This window comes from Acomys minous, assembly GCF_964271855.1.
Source record: "Acomys minous genome assembly, chromosome: 5".
NCBI classification, from domain to species: Eukaryota; Metazoa; Chordata; class Mammalia; order Rodentia; family Muridae; genus Acomys; species Acomys minous.
The window spans coordinates 120,097,424-120,114,994 of NC_140494.1; the positions used below are offsets into that span (position 1 = coordinate 120,097,424).

The following is a 17,571-nucleotide window of genomic DNA, read 5'->3' on the forward strand; positions in this document are numbered from 1 at the left end:
AGATGTTGGTTCAGTCACTTTTGCAGATGTAGGATCGGTCACTATTTCATCAAGGATCGGTTCCCTAGCAGCAAGGACGGATTTGGAAAAACTGTTTCTAGAAGGCCCTGCTGCCTCTCCCTGAGAACTGAGTTGCATTGCCACCTGGCTGTTCAGTGCGGACACACTAGATTCATGATTAGTAAGGGGTGCTTCTGAAAGGCCTACACGTGGGGAAGAAGATGCTTTCATCCTAGCACCTTTGCTCTGTTTCTTGACTCCCTCCTGATTTAGTGCCTCCTGTATCCCAGGCTGGCCTCACATTTGCCATGAAGCTAAAGGTAACCTTGGTCTTTTGATCCTCAGGCCCTTATCTGGCGGGCGCGGGGATCACAGGCATGTACAGCCCTGCTCACTGGGTACCGGGGACCAAACTCAGGGCCTTCTGGATGCTAGGCAAGCACCCTGCAACCAAGCTGCATCCCCAGCCCAGCAAGGCTCCTTTAAACAGGACATCAAGAGCAGAGTTTGATTTCCTCAGTTGGGGGAGGGGCTCGTAGGGAAAGTTTGTGTGGCTCTGAGGAGTTAGTTCACCAGAAGCCTTGGAACTGTTGGGTTTTGAGCACATCGGGTGACAATTATAGCTAGGGAAGATCTTTGCAGTGATTATTTATCGGCCATTAAACTGGAATACGCTAGGTTGGCTTAGTGGCTGACTTGGTTAAAGTGTGTAAGATGGCGGAAGGACAGGTGTGGTGTGGTGCTGCCCGCCAGCACTGAGGAGGAGGCGGCAGTGTCACTCTGCTACACAGTGAGGCCGAGGCTGGCAAAACATCAACAAAAAAAAGTTAGGATTTCCTCTCTGTAGCTAGACACAACACAGTTTTAGTTTCCTTTGGAAATGTGATGAGTTAAAAATACAAAAAGATAGAGCATGCTATCTGGATCCATGTGAAATATGGCTTCTTGACATGGTGTCTGTATCCTAACAGGGTATTTCTTGGCTTTTTCATGGACTGCTCTGTCTGCTTTCAGGACGGCTCTCATGCTGGGCTGTGAGTATGGCTGCAGAGATGCTATAGAAGTCCTGGTTAAAAATGGTGCTGACGTGACCTTGCTGGATGCCCTTGGCCACGACTGCTCTTACTACGCAAGAATTGGTGACAGCCCAGAGGTCCTGAATCTACTGAAGACGGTGGCGGAAAACACCAACAAAGGTACAAGCGGGTTCCTATAAGGGATGGAAGTGTTTTGTTTTGTTTTGTTTTGTTTTGTTTTTTTGGTTTTTCAAGACATGGTTTCTCACTTTGTAGACCAGGCTGGCCTCGAACTCACAGAGATCTGGCTGCCTCTGCCTCTCTAGTGCTGGGATTAAAGGTGTGCGCCACCATGCCCGGCTGGGACATAAATTTTTTAAGTGCTTGGAAGTTTCTGTTTTTAATTATGTGGGTCTATGCCCCTGTTTGTGCATGTGTGTGTAGGTAGTGTGGAGGCCAGAGGAGAGTGTTAGATCCCCGGAGGCCGAGAGGTGTGAACTGAGCTCTGTTTCAAAGCCGCTGGGCTGCACTGTTGTCTGATTCCTCAGGCTGCCCCTGACCACTGTGGGTTGGCTCAAGCTGAGGAGGAAGAGACAGCAGGAGTGTCCTGCCAATAAAAACTGCCTGTGCTAATGCTAATTATTATAAGGGGGAGTGAGGTGATCAATTTTTATACTTACTGAGCTTTTGAGACAAGGTCTTAGTATGTCACCTTGGCCACCCTGGAACTTATGTAGACTAGGCTGGCCCCATGGAGATCCTAAAGTTGTTTTGGGTTTGCTTGTTTTAGATTTCTTAAAAATTATGTGTATATATATCTGTGTCCTGAGGGTGGGGAGGTATGTGCACACTAGTGCAGTTTCCCATTGAGGCCAGGTGAGGGTGCCAGATCCCCCGGAGCTAGAGTTTCAGGCAGTTGTCGGCCATCAGAGTGAGTGCTGGGAATTGAACTTGCGTCCTCTGCAAGAGCAGTAAGTGTTCTTAACCACTGAGCCATCTTTCTAGCCCTAGACTGTCAAAAAAAAAAAAAGTTTTGAAGAAAGTATCAGGATATTTAAAATATTCATCTGGCATGTGCCAGTGGCCTGTGCCAAATATGTCTGTTTCTTAGGGAAAAGCTAGAGCCTACAGAACAACCCAGTAAAGTTAGCAGCTTGCTGTGCTTCCAGGGGCCTCTGTTAACATTTTGAAGCCTACCCCTTCCAGTCTGTTCCTTACCTGTAAAGTGACATGTAGACCACCCTTAGCTGTTCCATGTGATGCATTTGGAAGGCTATTCCTGACTAAAATTTGTTGGTAGCATAATTTTTAGTGAAGCACAAAAATTCATTTATTTAAATTTAACTTAATGAAGCAACTTTAGATAGGTGGTATTTAAGTTATTTAGGTTTTTACTAATATGTATGTGAAATACTTATTTACATGTTTTATAATTACCTAGATTTGTCCCTGGAGGGCTGGAGGGCTGGAGGGCTGGAGGGCTGGAGGGCTGGAGGGCTGGAGGGCTGGAGGGCTGGAGGGCTGGAGGGCTGGAGGGCTGGAGGGAGATGGCTCATCAGTTAAGAGCACCTGCTGCTCTTCCACAAGACCTAGCTCAGTTTCCATGAGCCAAGTCAGGTGGCTCCCACTGCCTGTAGCTATAGCTCCGTGGAATCTGCTGGGCACTGTGTGCATGTGCTCTCCCCCACCCCCCACCTACTCATAAATAAAATAAAATAAAATAAATCTTAAAAGAAGACCATTCCTTACAATTTGAATTATGGAATTACCAGCCATGTGTATTTATTTAAGCTTTTGTATAAGCTGACAAGTTGCCTTTCTATTTATTTGAATATCAACATTTTAAAAATCTTTGCTATTTTGCTAGGCAAAACAGACTATTTCACTACTGTTGCAAACAAGTTTTGGGAGTAAACTAAAAAGTGGCAAGCTTTTAAGGAAAAGTAAAGCTGTGAAGGAGAACTGGGTGCTGTCTTGGTGGGGCGGGGGCGGGGCCGGGGGCGGGGCCGGGGGAGAGCCTAGGCTGTTCTGCGGCTGTCTCATGGATTTTCTCTTTAAATCCTTAGGGCGAGAGCTTTGGAGGAAAGGACCGTCTGTGCAACAGGTGTGCCTTCATTTTAACTTTTAAAAACTATTTTTTTGTACCATTTAGCTAATGTCTTCTTTAAATCTGGCTAGTGGTTACACACAGGGTTCCTTTGATTTTAACCACATGCTGTCTGCCCTCAGACAGTCAGTGCCCACAAAGTAGGTGTTCAGGGCATTGAGGTCCTGTTAATAATGCTGTGCTGTTCAGCCTCAGACAAGGGGCTTTAGTTCCCAGTTTCCAGGAGGAAGTCACATCTGCTTGGGGCCTGGTACATCCCACCTCTTCTGTATGAGATGCAGGCCTTACTGAGATTCTTCAAGAGAATTTGGCCTTAACAATAGTGCTGATTATACTGTTTTAGAAGATGCTTCTAATGAAATAAATGAAGAAAAAAATGGTTTGTTTTTGTGTTGGGAGACAAGAGCCTTGCTATGTAGCCCAGGTTGTCCTTGGTCTGGCTGTCCTCCTACCTCAGCCTCTTCTGAATGCTGGATAACAGGCATATACCAGCACACCCTGCTGAAAACAATTCAAAACTGATCATATGTTGTGACTGAGATGCTACTGTTAATGTTTTTATTTCTTTTTAGCATCTTTGCTGTGTGCATTTAACAGAGGGCTTAACTTATTTAAAAAGTAGCAGGATAACACAAGAAACCACTTTACTTGGTATTAGTTTTAACAGGTCATTTAACAAACACTGTGGCCCACTCTCCCCTTTGGCCTCCCGGTTTGAGTGAAAGTCTTACATTCTCCTCTCGTCTCTCCAAGTTAGTGCTGGGTTTGGTTCACGACACCCTGGCTCCAAAGCTAACGCTGGCAGCTGGCAGCCCTCCTCTTCTGCTGGCCACTCCTTCCCAGGCTCCCCGCTTTGCTCTGGGCGGGGAGTGTAGAACCAGGTACTTTGCTGGCATCTTTCCTCCTCATTGCATCACCTTCACCTCCCATGTCATCTGAAGGCCGGGCTGAGGCTTCACAGGGCTCCCGTTCACTCCGTCAGAACGCAGCGCGCACTCATGCATGGGCCTTGTCTGCTGCTCACGTCTCTGTCTGGAGCAACTGCTTCTGTCTTCCCTGTTCCTCAGATAAGCTAACGATCTGAAATGCACATCTACTTAAAAGAAAGTTATTGATTATCCATATGGAAATGGAACTTTGCTCCGTGGATATAACAATTACCTAAGCAAATGCTCAGAATCAATATATTGCTGGGAACAGTAAGACAAACAGCTCCAAATCCCATGGTTCTTTGATCTACTGAATATATTTATAGAGATAATTGTAGATTGGGTTTGTTCTTGGCTGTGTGCCTAGTGCCAGAGAGCCAAGATGTAGTGGTCAGGGGCAGACAGCCTTTGTGGAACACGGGTAGTGCCAGCTGCCATTCTAAGTGCTGAGGGATGCATGGTAGGCTGCGCCCTGCCCTCCTGGAGTGCTCCGGTTAGTAACAGATGCGCGGCAGATCTGTGAAGACCAGCTGCATGGAGGAGTCAAGATGCAGAAAGTGGAAGCTGTTGGGGGAGACTTCCTGGGGAAGGGCCTGTCCCAAAGCCTCTGCTGAGAGGGTGTGTCTAAGGCCAGTGTGACAACAGTGGTGTGCACACGGTGCAAAGAGGCCAGATGCCAGATTAAGAAGGGTTTTGCATGCTCCAGACTTTGGAAGTGTCTCATCAGAGGGCTAGTGACTAGCAGGGGACAGGATGGAAGCCCCCGGTCCGTGTGCAGCACTGCCACAGGCAGCCAGAGGTGCCTGAAGAGGCTACCGAGTCTCAGTGGGTGGAGTTGCTGTGGTATATTTGAGCCTGGCAGGGTGAGAGTGGTGATGCAGGGCTTAGGAAGGGGAGGAAGGCAGAGAGATGGCCAAATGGCACTCCATCTGGGGATGCCGTGTGCCATCTGATGGATGAAGCTGGGAACGTAGTGCAGACCACATTGTGGCTACAGTACCTCTGCAGTGGAGTCCTGCCTTCTGATTCTCCATCCAGACCTGCTCAGATGATGGTTAAAAACTTGATTAAACAAAACTCAAACCAGTAGTAATATAACATACCAAAGAAAGAAAGAAAGAAAGAGAAAAAGAAAAGAAAGAAGAAAGATTCTTGGAGAATTTAACCTTGAACCAGTAGCTTTAAGACATAAAAGCAATTCAAGAACAGAAGAAATAGCTTGCTGGATTAGCTGGATTATTGTGCAGATTTATAGATGGATGTGAGTGAACGGTAAGGGAGGTTATTTGTCTTCAGCTGCCGCATTGTGGTTTTGGTAACGCTAAGCTGGAGTAGAGTTTCACAGCAGCAGGTGTACAGAGGCAGACCCCGTACCCAGCTTGGCCCCGTGGAGCTCTTTGTGAGCCTGGCTGCACCGTCCCCACCTCTTCCTTCACTGGCTTCTGGAGGTTTTGTTCCGGCCATGCTCAGAGAAGTAACGAGGCCCATGCTGTCTGTCTTTCAAAGTTACCGTGATCCCTCCCTCCACCAGTGTTTTTAAATGGATTCCTTCCTGTGAGGAAGTGGGTGGCAGTTTATAGAATGGCTTTCTGTTTTGTGTGTCTCTTATACATCTTTTTATTTTTAAACATTTGTGACTTTAGTTAAGCAGCATCTTTAGTAGAAGTTTAAAAATCTGATTTACTTAATGCTTGTATCTCTGAAGCAGTCCATTTGGGGATTTTTAGTAGAAACACTGCCACCCTGTGGTGTGGATGGGGAAATGGTACATAATATGAATCAGAAGACACCTATGAGTGTAACACCCATTAAGATAGTGGATCTCAAGCTTGGGGGTGGAACGACACCTTCCCAGGAGTCACCTGAGGCCATGGGAAACCACAGCTGTTTACATAACAGCTCATAACAGTAGCAAAATTACAGTTATGAAGTAACAGTGAAAACAACTTTATGGTTTGGGGTCACCACAACATGAGGAGCTGTATGTGTTAAGGAGTCTCGGCATTAGGAAGGCTGAGAAACACTGCATTAAGAGAAATATATTTTTATGTCACCTCATACATTCTAACCTGTGTTTTTGTAATGTTTTACCAAAGCGGAATTTGTCACACACTCAAGATGAAGGAAACATGAAGTCAAATCAGAGGGACCACCACAACTTACAGGTAAAAAGAGAAAAGCATGTCATGTCACCCGCCTTACAAAGCACTGCAGAGTCTGTGGCTCAGCACAGCCAGGTGCTTGCTGCCAAGTGTGATAGCTTGACTTCAAACCCTGGGACACGCTTTCTGCAGGTGACCTCCCTGGGTGCTTTGGTGTCTCTCTCTCTCTCTCTCTCTCTCTCTCTCTCTCTCTCTCTCTCTCTCTCTCTCATTAAATAAATAAATAATTTGAATGTTGCTTATAGTGAGAAGAAGAGAGTAAACAAGATGGCAGGTGAAATGGATGAGGCATTAAGGAAAATTATGGTTTTTCACCCTTCCTTCCTTAGGAATTGACCTTTCTTACAAATGTTATGTAATTAAATCTTAGAGCATTGAAAATATGTATATCTGGGGCTGGAGAGATGGCTCAGGGGTTAAGAGCACTGGCTGCTCTTCCAAGAGGTCCTGAGTTCAACTCCCAGCAACCACATGGTGGCTCACAACCATCTATACTGGGATCTGATGCCCTCTTCTGGTGTGAAGGTGTACATGCAGATAGAAAACTCACAGATAAAATAAATAAATAAATCTTTTTTAAAAATTAAAAAAAAAAAGACTGTGTAGAAGCAGAAGGAGCTTAAAAAGAAAAAATGTATATCTGATATGATATATTATTGTCATATACACCATACATTTATGTTCATTTTAGAGAACTGTGGTGGTAGAAGTGAGAGCCACTAATTGTTAAGGAAATAGAACCTGAGCTTAAAGGAGTATTTGTCTTGATTAAGAAAAATAATTGCACTTCACTAACTACCCTTTCGCTTGGTTACCAGAAGGAATTCATTATTACATGGGTTATATTGGAGAAAGAACCTTAATTAGTTTCCTTGATTGAACTACCATCAAACTAAATTGAGCAGCTGCTTTCAGTATGATAGAACGAGGCCATTTTATTTGAGTGTTTACTTTGTTGTGTAGCATTAAAGTAGACTCTAGCTGGATGCGGTAGCTTATGCCTGTCATCCCAACATTTGGGAGGCTAGGTACAAAGACTGTCATGAGTTCAAGGTTAGCTTGAGCTACAGAGGGAGACCCTGTCTCAAAAAGCAGGCTTGGGAGTGGGGGTGGAAAGACAGCTCAGTGGTTAGGCGCATGCACTGCTTTTGCAGAGAACCTGAGTTTAATTCCCAGCATCCATGAGAGGCACCTCACAGCCTCCTCTACCTCCCCTACCGCCTGCACCCTCTTCTGGCCTCTGGGTGACATTGCATTCCCTCCATCCCTCCCCACCCCCACATGCACACCTAAAAATAAAAGCAAAACACGTGAACTAAGCCCTTATGTGTGAGATGATAATATTTTATCAGAGACACCTTAAACGATCAGTTTAGGAAAAGGACTGGAATGTTCTCATAAGTTTGGGTTTTGTTTTGTTTTGTTTTGTTTTTGAGGCAGGGTTTCTCTGTGTAGCCTTGGCTGTCCTGGACACACTTTGTAGACCAGGCTGCACTTGAACTCACAGAGCTCCACCTGCCTCTGCCTCCCTGCGTGCTGGGATTACAGGTGTGTGCCACTGCGCCTGATTAATTCTGAGAATTCTTAAGCAAAAGCACATCTTTTTGCTACTTTCTTTCCATAAGTTCCTTTTATTTCTCAGTGATCACAGTGACAATTATGTGTTCTTGTTTTGCTTCTACTTTCCAGCTATCATACAGCGAATTTACTGTTGGTTTTTAGATTTCTCAGTTGTGTTTGGAGGTGTTGAAACTATCATGTTGTGAGTGAGACTGACATGAGCAGGGCCCTGAGTGAAGCCCAGCATTTCCAACAAGACAAAATGCACGGAAAACTTTTAAAAATATTTTTTGTTGTATTTATTTATATTTATTATTTGTGTGTGTGCATATGTGTGTGTGCACATGCATGCTCATGCATGTGAATGTGGGTGCCCCTGGAAACCAGAAGATCTCAGCTCCTCTGGAGTTGAAGTTGCAGGTGGTGACTGCCCAACATGGGTACTGCAAACCTAATTCAGGTCCTTTGCATGAACAGTGAGCACCCAACTGCTGAACCTTCTCGGCAGCAACCACAACATTTGTTGTATGTTGTATCATCTAAAGACTCTTCTCTCTGTTCACGGCTGTATGTGACAGCAGCACGCTTCCAAAGTCTCCCTGTGCCACTGCCCTGTCAGGCTGATTGTGTCGTCTTTATGATTAAAGGCTCTAGAGATTGAAAACGAAGAGTTGAGAGAGAAGTTGAGGAAAACTCAGCAAGAGCAAAGAATACTCCTGGATAAAGTCAATGGTTTACAGTTACAGCTGAATGAGGTAAGGAGTCTGAATTAAAAAAAAAAAAAATCCAAAATCTGTTTACCATCCAGAACAGTCATCCACAGTCCGTCATTGCCCGTGGCTCATCTCTTCAAGTGAAGCTACTGAAGGAGGTGACATTGGGCCATGGCCCTTATTGGGTGTTGTAATCTTATTGGGGCCAAAACTTTTACTACACACACACACACACACACACACACACACACACACACACACACTTGACAGGCTGACCATTTAGATGAGAGGACAGGTCACCATGGCCTGCTGTACCTGAGGGGCTTTCTGGCGGGAGAGCTTGCTTTGTTGAATTTTGTAGGAAAGCCAAATGGGGTGAGGAGGCAGACCAGGGGCATTGTTCCAGGCAGAATCCCAGAGGCAGTGACTTGTGGTGCCTCCTCTGGCGTGTACAAAGCTGGACGTGTAGGCTGGATAGGTGGTTCAGCAGTTAAGAGCATGTGCTCTTCCCTCAAAGGGCGCAGCACCCACACCCAGCTGCTTACAAACACCTGTTACTCCAGCTCTAGAGGATTTGACACCGTCTTCTGACCTCCACAGGCACCTGCACTCATGTGCACACATGCTCACACAAACACACATCAGCAAAACAAAACCCCTTTTCAAATGGATGTGTAAGAAATGTCAAATGTAAGCCGGGCGGTGGTGGTGCACGACTTTAATCCCAGCACTTAGGAGGCAGAAGCAGGCGGATTGCTGGGAGTTCGAGGCCAGCCTGGTCTACAGAGTGAGTCCAGGACAGCCAAGGCTACACAGAGAAACTCTGTCTCGAAAAACAAAAAACAAAAAACAACAACAACAACAACAACAACAAAAACCCCAAAAAAGAAAGAAAGAAATGTCAAATGTAAGAAATATCCACAAGCCATTGTTTTAGGGGGGAAAGGAAACAGTACTTGTAGTGTAGTTTAGCTGCGCCGCTCCTTGAGTGCCCATCTTATCCAGGATGAGTTGCCATGGCGAAGTCTTGAAAGATGCTTCTGTTGGTGAGGAAGAGGTATGCCATGGCTGTCTTTTCGGTGCTGCTGTTCTCTAATGTTGCAGTTGATTTTAGACACTGTAATGAGGAGCCCTTTAGCTGGAAGGCCCAATCAGATCATCCCGCAGTGAAGCCGCCTTGTTACACCCAGGTGTGGAGCTCCTGAATCCTCCGCTCACTCTGGAAATGAGGAAAAACCAAAGTGTCAGAAATCCCTGGAGAGTCTCAGTCCCAGGTCATGGGTACCAAGCACACACTGGAGAGGTACAGAAGCAATGCATTCTGGAGGGAAAGGAAATCCAAAAATAAAACTCCAGACTGTCCACTGTTAGTATTATCCATGAGACAAGAGGATGCTTTACCTATGTGTTAAAAATAGGATGTTTTAAAGAGGGAACATTCTGACTCCAAAAATAAAACGGGGAAAATGTCCCACAATCTAGGGAAAGGTAAAGACTTGGCAAGTATGGGAAGTAGGAGATGGAGAGCAGATGAGTGCCTCTGAGCTAATAGGTACCCAAGAGAGAGAGACCAGGGTGATGCTCATCAGCACAAGGGGCTCTGAGCTAATAGGTACCCAAGAAAGAGAGACCAAGGTGATGCTCATCAGCACAAGGACCGAAGGCTGTGGCAGTTAGCGAGTAGAACGAATGACAGCACGCAGGACACACACGTCTCCTCACATCCTTGTCCCCAATTTTAAGGACATGCACCACGCATTCTCAGGTTACTTTCCAGGCTCATGCTGTTTAAGGTAAATGCTCAAGAATGAAAACATGTTTCTTCTTCTTTCCCTTAGGAAGTAATGGTTGCCGATGACCTGGAAAGCGAGGTAGGGTGCTACGCTATAATTTGAAGCCTACAGGTGCCTTGTGAATGGAGGCTGGTACAGAAGTGAACATGTGCGTCCTGACTGAGAGGAACAGGAGTGCTGTTTCTGACTCTGCTTACATATAGACTTTACATATAGAACTCCACATAGTATAGACTTTACATACAGATGTTACATATAGACCTGGTCATAGTATAGACTTTAGGTATAGATTTTGTACATGGAACTTTACATAAAGACATGACATATAGACATTTTACATATAGACTTTACACACAGACATACATAATGTCAACTTCAGGTCTGGCTAGTAGAATTGCATCATGTTTTCTTCATCTGCACCATTTAGAATAATCTCTCAATTACTAAAGTAAAATTTTAAAGGGGAAAAGAACTGGTGTGTGACTGGAAGACTGTTTTGTTTGTTTGTTTGGCTTTTTGTTTTTTGTTTTTTCAAGACAGAGTTTTTCTGTGTAGCCTTGGCTATCCTGGACTCAGTTTGTAGACCAGGCTGGCCTTGAACTCACAGTGATCCACCTGCCTCTGCCTCCCGAGTGCTGGGATCAAAGGCATGCACTGTCACGCCTAGCATTGGAAGACTGTTTTTGAATGTAGCTTTCATGAAACTTGTTAAGAAAACAAACAATTCTAATTAATTATAAAGAAAATGCCTGAAAAATTTAAAACAACAAAATTTCAAATATTTGACACTACTGCCTCTAGAGATACATTTTGTTGGAATATTTCTATGGATTAGCAACTCTGCTAATAATTAAAATCCACCAGATTGGAGAATCCCTCCAGCCAGGTCCCAACATAACTCCAGTTCCCACGTTCAGGGGAGACAGATACCCCTTGCACCCTGAGCTCAGGGCCGTTTACTCTGCACTCTCCTTCCTGTTTCAGAGAGAGAAGCTGAAGTCCCTTTTGGCAGCTAAAGAAAAGCAGCATGAGGAAAGCCTAAGAACCATCGAGACTCTGAAAAACAGATTCAAATATTACGAGGTACAGAACGATTAAATTCTTTTCTTTTGTTCTTCTTCACAGCAGGTAGCGCTGTCAGAACTGAACTTGAGTTGAAAATCCACTCTCTGTTTAGCGTCTCTGTGTCTGTTGCCACTTGGGCAGCGCTGGATGGCTTGCCCTAACTGCATGCCCCTTGCAGGCCTTGTGAGAGCATGCAGCTGGTGGCGTGTAGGTGCCGCGCTAGACTTCTGTTTCCCCTCTCTTTAGGAGTTCCCTTCCAGGCCCTCTTCCTCAACCATCTTCAGCATCTGTAGTTTTTCAAAACTGCCTACATTATTTTTACCTGTGAACTTGTGGTGGTGTGACTATAAAAATAGGGAAATAGCATGTAAGTGAGCAGTGACACCCCAGGCCTCTTGGAAAAGGCTCTCTCTCTTGCTGCAGTCGAGGATGATGATGCTCCTGAGCTGCTGCGAACTTCTCTATGTTGATCTGGGTTATGATTAGACAGATGTGTACATCTGGAAGGCCATTGCACTACACAAGCACATTGGGACACTTATGTGCATTTTAAAATTTAGGACAAGTTAATAGGCTGAGGATATTGCTTTCTGTCTTTACGTTCATGGATGACACTTTGAGGTTGCCTGTGAAACCGAGCAGTAAGCAATGTATTCACAGCTCTGGTGGAGGTGCTGCTCTGTGCACTGTGTGTGCATTGATACACATGTGATCCCCTACAAAGACTTAAAGGGCGGCAGGAGAGAGATTTATCCAGTAAGGGGCTCATATGTAGGCCTTGAACCAGGCGTCTTTGACTTCTCTGTGCTCTCCACTGTCCTAGGGCTGCTGGCATGTTCATCAGCGCCGGCACCTGGGATTTGGGTGTCATTTGTTTTCCAGTTCTAGTACGCAGATTCAGGAAGGCTTTGAAAATCACACTCTTCTAAAGTTTTGGACAAAGGAGTCAAGTTTAGAACTCTCAATAAGGCTATGATAAACTATAGAAAAATAATTTTTCTTACCTCAAAATCAGTATGCATTTTTAAAAAGAACTGTATTTCTGTGTATGGGTGTTTTGCCTGCATGTACATCTGTGCACCACATACCAGTCGCCCATGGAGGCCAGAAGAGAGCATTGGGTTTCCTGGAACTACACACAGTTGTGAGCTGTCATGTGGCTGCTGGGAATCAAACGTGCACCCTCTGGAAGAGCAATGAGGTGCCCTTAATGGCTGTAGTTATGTTTTCAGATAAAAAGTTCAGTTACAATAAAAGTGTAGGTACTGTAGGCTTAGTGTTGAGAGCGCATGGCCAGTGTCTTTTATGTCCTTACCATAATTTGTTACTTCCTCCTTCCTCCTTCAGTGGGTGTGATCATGTTGTGTGCCCTATTTAGTCACTTTCCCATCAGGACAATGGCGACATTTTCCTCAGTCAGTATGCATTCATTGTGATGGACTTTTATATAAGCAATTTTTTTTTTTAAAGCAAAAAGAAAACCCCAGGGCCTACTTACAAGTAGTTGTGAAAAGTGCCATTTAAATCCAGGACTCATTTATAGTTAACATTCCATATCCATGTTCCTGGGCTCTGCATCTGTAAATTAAAGGGCAGTAAATAAAACATATTGGGAAAATAATGTGTGTGGATCAGCCTGTTGGCTTAGCTGGTAAAGGCAGCTGCCTGCAAGCCTAACGACCTGAGTTCAAACCCTGGGACCCACGCAGTAGAAGGAGAGTAGCGACTCTGAAAACTTGTCGTCATACCTCCACAAATGCGTGCCTCACAAAACAAAGAAACACGCAAACAAATACATAAATAGAAGTTTAATAGTATATAGTTCTGTGAAATAATTCACACATTTAAAATGCAGTTTTTACTTGGGGGTTCTGATGGCTTGCTTTAGAGCCTGAAGTTCCAGGCAGGGTCTATATTATAACATATGGAACAGTGTGTTTTGTTAGAACTGGTGTTCTTATGGAATGGAAGCATGCTGATTGGAGAAAGGAAACTGAGCCCAGGGACTGCCGCTATTTTCTTTAGAAACTGCCTTAAAAGAACTCTCAAAATGTTTTGAGTGTATTAAGGAAATCCTACCCAGAACTGTTTTTCCTACTATAAAAATTACTCCTTTATTTCCCCCTTCCCATCTCTCCCATCTTACTAATATGGAAACCCTTTGATTGCTGACGTGGATACTGTCTAGAACCCTCTATGAAATACTAGTCAGCACAGTGTCGTCTGTGGGCTCTGAGGTTGATGTCTTTTTTTTTCTTTTGCAGTGTTCATCTCCCGGCATCCCCACCCATATGCAAAGCAGGTCTATGTTAAGACCTCTGGAGCTGTCTTTACACAGTCAGACCTCATACTCTGAAAATGAGATTTTAAAGAAAGAGTTGGAAGCTATGCGAACCTTCTGTGACTCGGCCAAGCAAGAACAGCTGAAGCTCCAAAACGAACTGGCTCACAAGGTGGCAGAGTGCAAGGCCTTCGCTCTGGAATGTGACAGAGTCAAGGAGGAGTCGGACTATCAGATCAAACAGCTGGAGGATGCTCTCAAGGATGTGCAGAAGAGGATGTATGAGTCTGAGGGGAAAGTCAAGCAAATGCAGACCCACTTCCTTGCCCTGAAAGAGCACCTGACCAGTGAAGCAGCCACAGGGAGCCACCGCCTCACCGAGGAGCTGAAGGACATGAAAGCCAAGTACGAAGGCGCTTCAGCAGAGGTGGGAAAGCTGAGAAACCAAGTCAAACAGAGCGAGATGCTGGTGGAAGAGTTTAAGAGGGACGAAGGCAGGCTGAAGGAAGAGAACAGGAGGTTGCAGAAGGAATGTAGCACGTGCGGAGTGGAGCGGGAGGAGAAGGAGAGAAGGGTGGTGGAGTTGGAGGGCCAGCTGAGAGAGCTGGCGGCAAAGCTGGCCCTTTGCATCCCCAGAGAGACATTTGAAGGCATGAAGACCTCGTTATCCGATGAGGTCAACGAGAAAGCGAAAAGGCTGGGGGAGGTGGGGCGAGACTATGAAAACTCTCTGGGGGAGATCCGACAGCTGAAGAGGGATCTGGAGAGCGCTCAGGCCAAGCTCGCCCATCACGTCAAACCTGAGGAGCATGAGCAGCTCAGGAGCAGGTTGGAGCAGAAGTCGGGAGAACTGGGGAAGAAGGTCACCGAGCTAACCCTCACAAACCAGGCACTGCAGAAGGAAGTGGAGAACGCCCGCGCGGACAACAAGCGCCTCAGCCAGCAGGTGCACAGCCTCACGGTGGAGATGAAAACGCGCTACGTGCCTGTAAGGGTCAGCGAGGAGATGAAGAAGTCGCATGATGTAACCGTGGAGGACCTGAATAAGAAGCTTTCTGACTTGACGCAGAGATACACGGAGAAGAAGCTAGAAGCAGAGAGGCTGCTGATGGAGAAGGACCAGCTGACCAAGAGTGTCAGCCGCCTGGAAGCTGTGTTCGTAGCTCCCGAAAAACATGAAGAGGAACTAATGGGTCTGAAATCCAATATTGCTGAACTCAAAAAGCAGCTGTCTGAACTTAATAAAAAATGTGGTGATGATCAGGAGAAAATGCGGGCACTTACGTCCGAAAACACCAGCTTGAAAAAGACTCTGAGTAGCCAGTATGTGCCTGCCAAAACCCACGAGGAAGTGAAGGCCTCGCTGAACAGCGCATTGGAGAAAACCAACCGAGCCTTACTTGACATGAAGAAAAAGTTTGATGACACGAGCCAGGAGTTTTCAAAAATAAGAGATGAGAATGAGGTCCTGAGAAGGAATCTGGAGAACTCTCAGAATCAGATGAAGGCTGACTACGTGAGCCTGGAAGAACACTCGAGAAAGGTGAGCGCGCTGAGTCAGAGCCTGAAGGAGGCACAGGATGCCAACACGGCCGTCCTGGCCGACTACCGCCGAGGCCAAGAGGAGATCGTCACGCTGCATGCTGAAATTAAGGCCCAGAAAAAGGAGCTCGACACCATCCAAGAATGCATCAAGCTGAAATACGCTCCCCTCGCCCGACTGGAAGAGTGCGAACGCAAGTTCAAGGCTACAGAGAAGGGACTGAGGGAACAGCTGTCAGAGCAGACACACAAGTGTCGCTTGAGGGACGAAGAGGCCAAGAAGGGCAAACAGGAGAATGAGAGTCTGAGGCAGGACCTCGCTGCCCTTCAGAGGGAGCTGCAGGATAGGAGCGCTCTGGTGGAAGCGGCCCGGGAGACGCAGCGAGCCCTAAGCGGGAAGACAGAGGAACTCAGCAAGCAGCTGCAGGACCTGTCCCAGAAATACAGCGCTGTGAAGAGCGAGAGAGAGAAGCTGGCGGAAGAGAAGGCCAGGCAGACCGCCGAGGTCCTCGCAGCCCAAAGCCTTCTGCAGAAACAGCCCGTCCCGTTGGAGCAGGTGGAGGCGCTAAAAAAGTCTCTCAATGACACAATTGAACACTTAGAGGAGGAGCTGAGAAGCAAGCAGAGGTCTCTGGAGAGCCAGCTGCAGACAGTGGGCACGCTCCAGCAGCGGCTGGAAAAGCAGAAGACGTCCTCCATGCCCCTGGCAGACCACCTGAGGCTAAAGGAGGCCCTCGAGAGGGAGATTGGAACCTTGAGAGCCAGCCTGAGAGAAAAGGAAGAGGAAAGCCAGGACAAAAGCAAGGAAGTGTCCAAACTCCAGACAGAGCTGCAGAACACCAAGCAGGCGCTCAAGAATTTGGAGACCCGAGAGGTCGTCAACATGTCGAAATATAAAGACACAAAGAATGACCTGGAGACCCAGATTTCCAACTTAAACGACAAGCTGGCCAGTCTGAACAGGAAGTACAGCCAAGTGTGTGAGGAGAAGTCCTCTGCTAAGGACCAGAAGGACTTGCTCCATCTCAGCATTGACCAGGAGATCAGGGATCAGAAGGAGCGATGTGACAAGTCCCTGACAACGGTCATGGAACTGCAGCAGAGGATACAGGAATCTGCCAAGCAGATCGAAGCGAAGGATAGTAAGGTAGGCATGACACTAAACTGCGTCGCTATGGGGAGGAGCCCTAGCATAGGGCTGCATGGTAGGGTGTGACTCCTCAGCAGACAGTCCGGCAGACAGGCCTACAAAACCATTGCTGAAGCACAAAAAAAAAAAAAAAAAAAAAAAGTAAATTGAAAAAGCACAAAGATCAAAGACATTTTTTTTCTGTCCCCTCAGCTCACAAGTAGGGAAGAAGAGAAGATTAAGGTCCACTTTCCTGTAGTGAGGAGACAGAAGAATCTAGTGGCTTCTGACTGAGAGAACACAAGTCACTGGGGAGCATCCAGCCCCCACCTCCCTTCTCACCCGTCCCACTACACTGAGCTCAAGCCAGCATGCATTCCAGCCGACGGTGTGTCCGTAGCCCTGGCCTGGCAAGCTCTGTTCGTTTTGTGCTCTGCTGTGCCCTGTGCATCTCGTCTTTACCCTGAAATCCTCAGTGCCCAGTCTAGCCCAGAGCCACAGTTCCTCCAAAATCGCAGGCTTCATTTTAGCTTTGCCACTCATTAAAACATTTTAGGAGCAGGATTTATAATTTATCTTTCTCTCTCGGCTTTCTTCTGTACGGCCCAATTTTACAGAATAGGTGCGCAATACTATTTTTGAAAGTGGTAAATGTCTAGTTTGTACCATGGAGATGAGCTAGGAAGACCGCTCGCAGCTTAATGCGTTCACTAAGTGATTATGAAATGGCCACTCCCCTCTGGGGGAATCCGGAATGAGGGAAAGGAGGCTCAGACCCAGCCCTCAGCAGCAGCACAGCTTCCCGTAAGACCTAGTATTCAAATCCTCTCCGTTTATGTGCAAGGTTGTTAGGCAGCAGCAACCCGTCATTGTGATAGCTAATTCCAGCCTCTGCTTAGACACGTGGCCAGTTATTAAACAGCACAACTCTTGGGACTGCAGAGATGGCTTAGCAGCTAAAAGCACTTGCCGGCTGTTCTTCCAGAGGACTCAGCACCAATGTTGGTTAGCTCACAACCCCTGTCACTCCAACTCTGGGGGAACAGGCACCATCTGCTGGCTTCTATAGGTACTGCGCACATAAGTGTGCTTTTGTGTGTATGTGTATTTGTGTGCATGCGTGTACACATACACACACAAATAAAATTTTAAAACAGGACAATACACCATTGAGATGTAATAAGAATAAATTAATAAAATATATTAAAAATAAAAAAATTTAAAAAAACAACCCTCCCCCCAAAAACAGGATAATACAACCTTTGATGAGAAGA

At 46.1% G+C, this 17,571-nt stretch overlaps 1 protein-coding gene across 2 annotated transcripts in view; it reads left to right on the forward strand.

The window, feature by feature from the left end:
- UACA (uveal autoantigen with coiled-coil domains and ankyrin repeats) overlaps window positions 1–17,571 on the forward strand; it is an 87,157-nt gene that overhangs the window by 63,704 nt on the left and 5,882 nt on the right. For both annotated transcript variants that reach the window (XM_084782530.1, XM_084782531.1), the window contains exons 8-14: window positions 1,015–1,196; window positions 3,083–3,120; window positions 6,149–6,217; window positions 8,422–8,529; window positions 10,326–10,358; window positions 11,265–11,363; window positions 13,610–16,315. In XM_084782530.1, coding sequence (XP_084638656.1) covers window positions 1,015–1,196; window positions 3,083–3,120; window positions 6,149–6,217; window positions 8,422–8,529; window positions 10,326–10,358; window positions 11,265–11,363; window positions 13,610–16,315 — 3,235 coding nt within the window. The remainder of the gene's footprint in view (window positions 1–1,014; window positions 1,197–3,082; window positions 3,121–6,148; window positions 6,218–8,421; window positions 8,530–10,325; window positions 10,359–11,264; window positions 11,364–13,609; window positions 16,316–17,571) is intronic.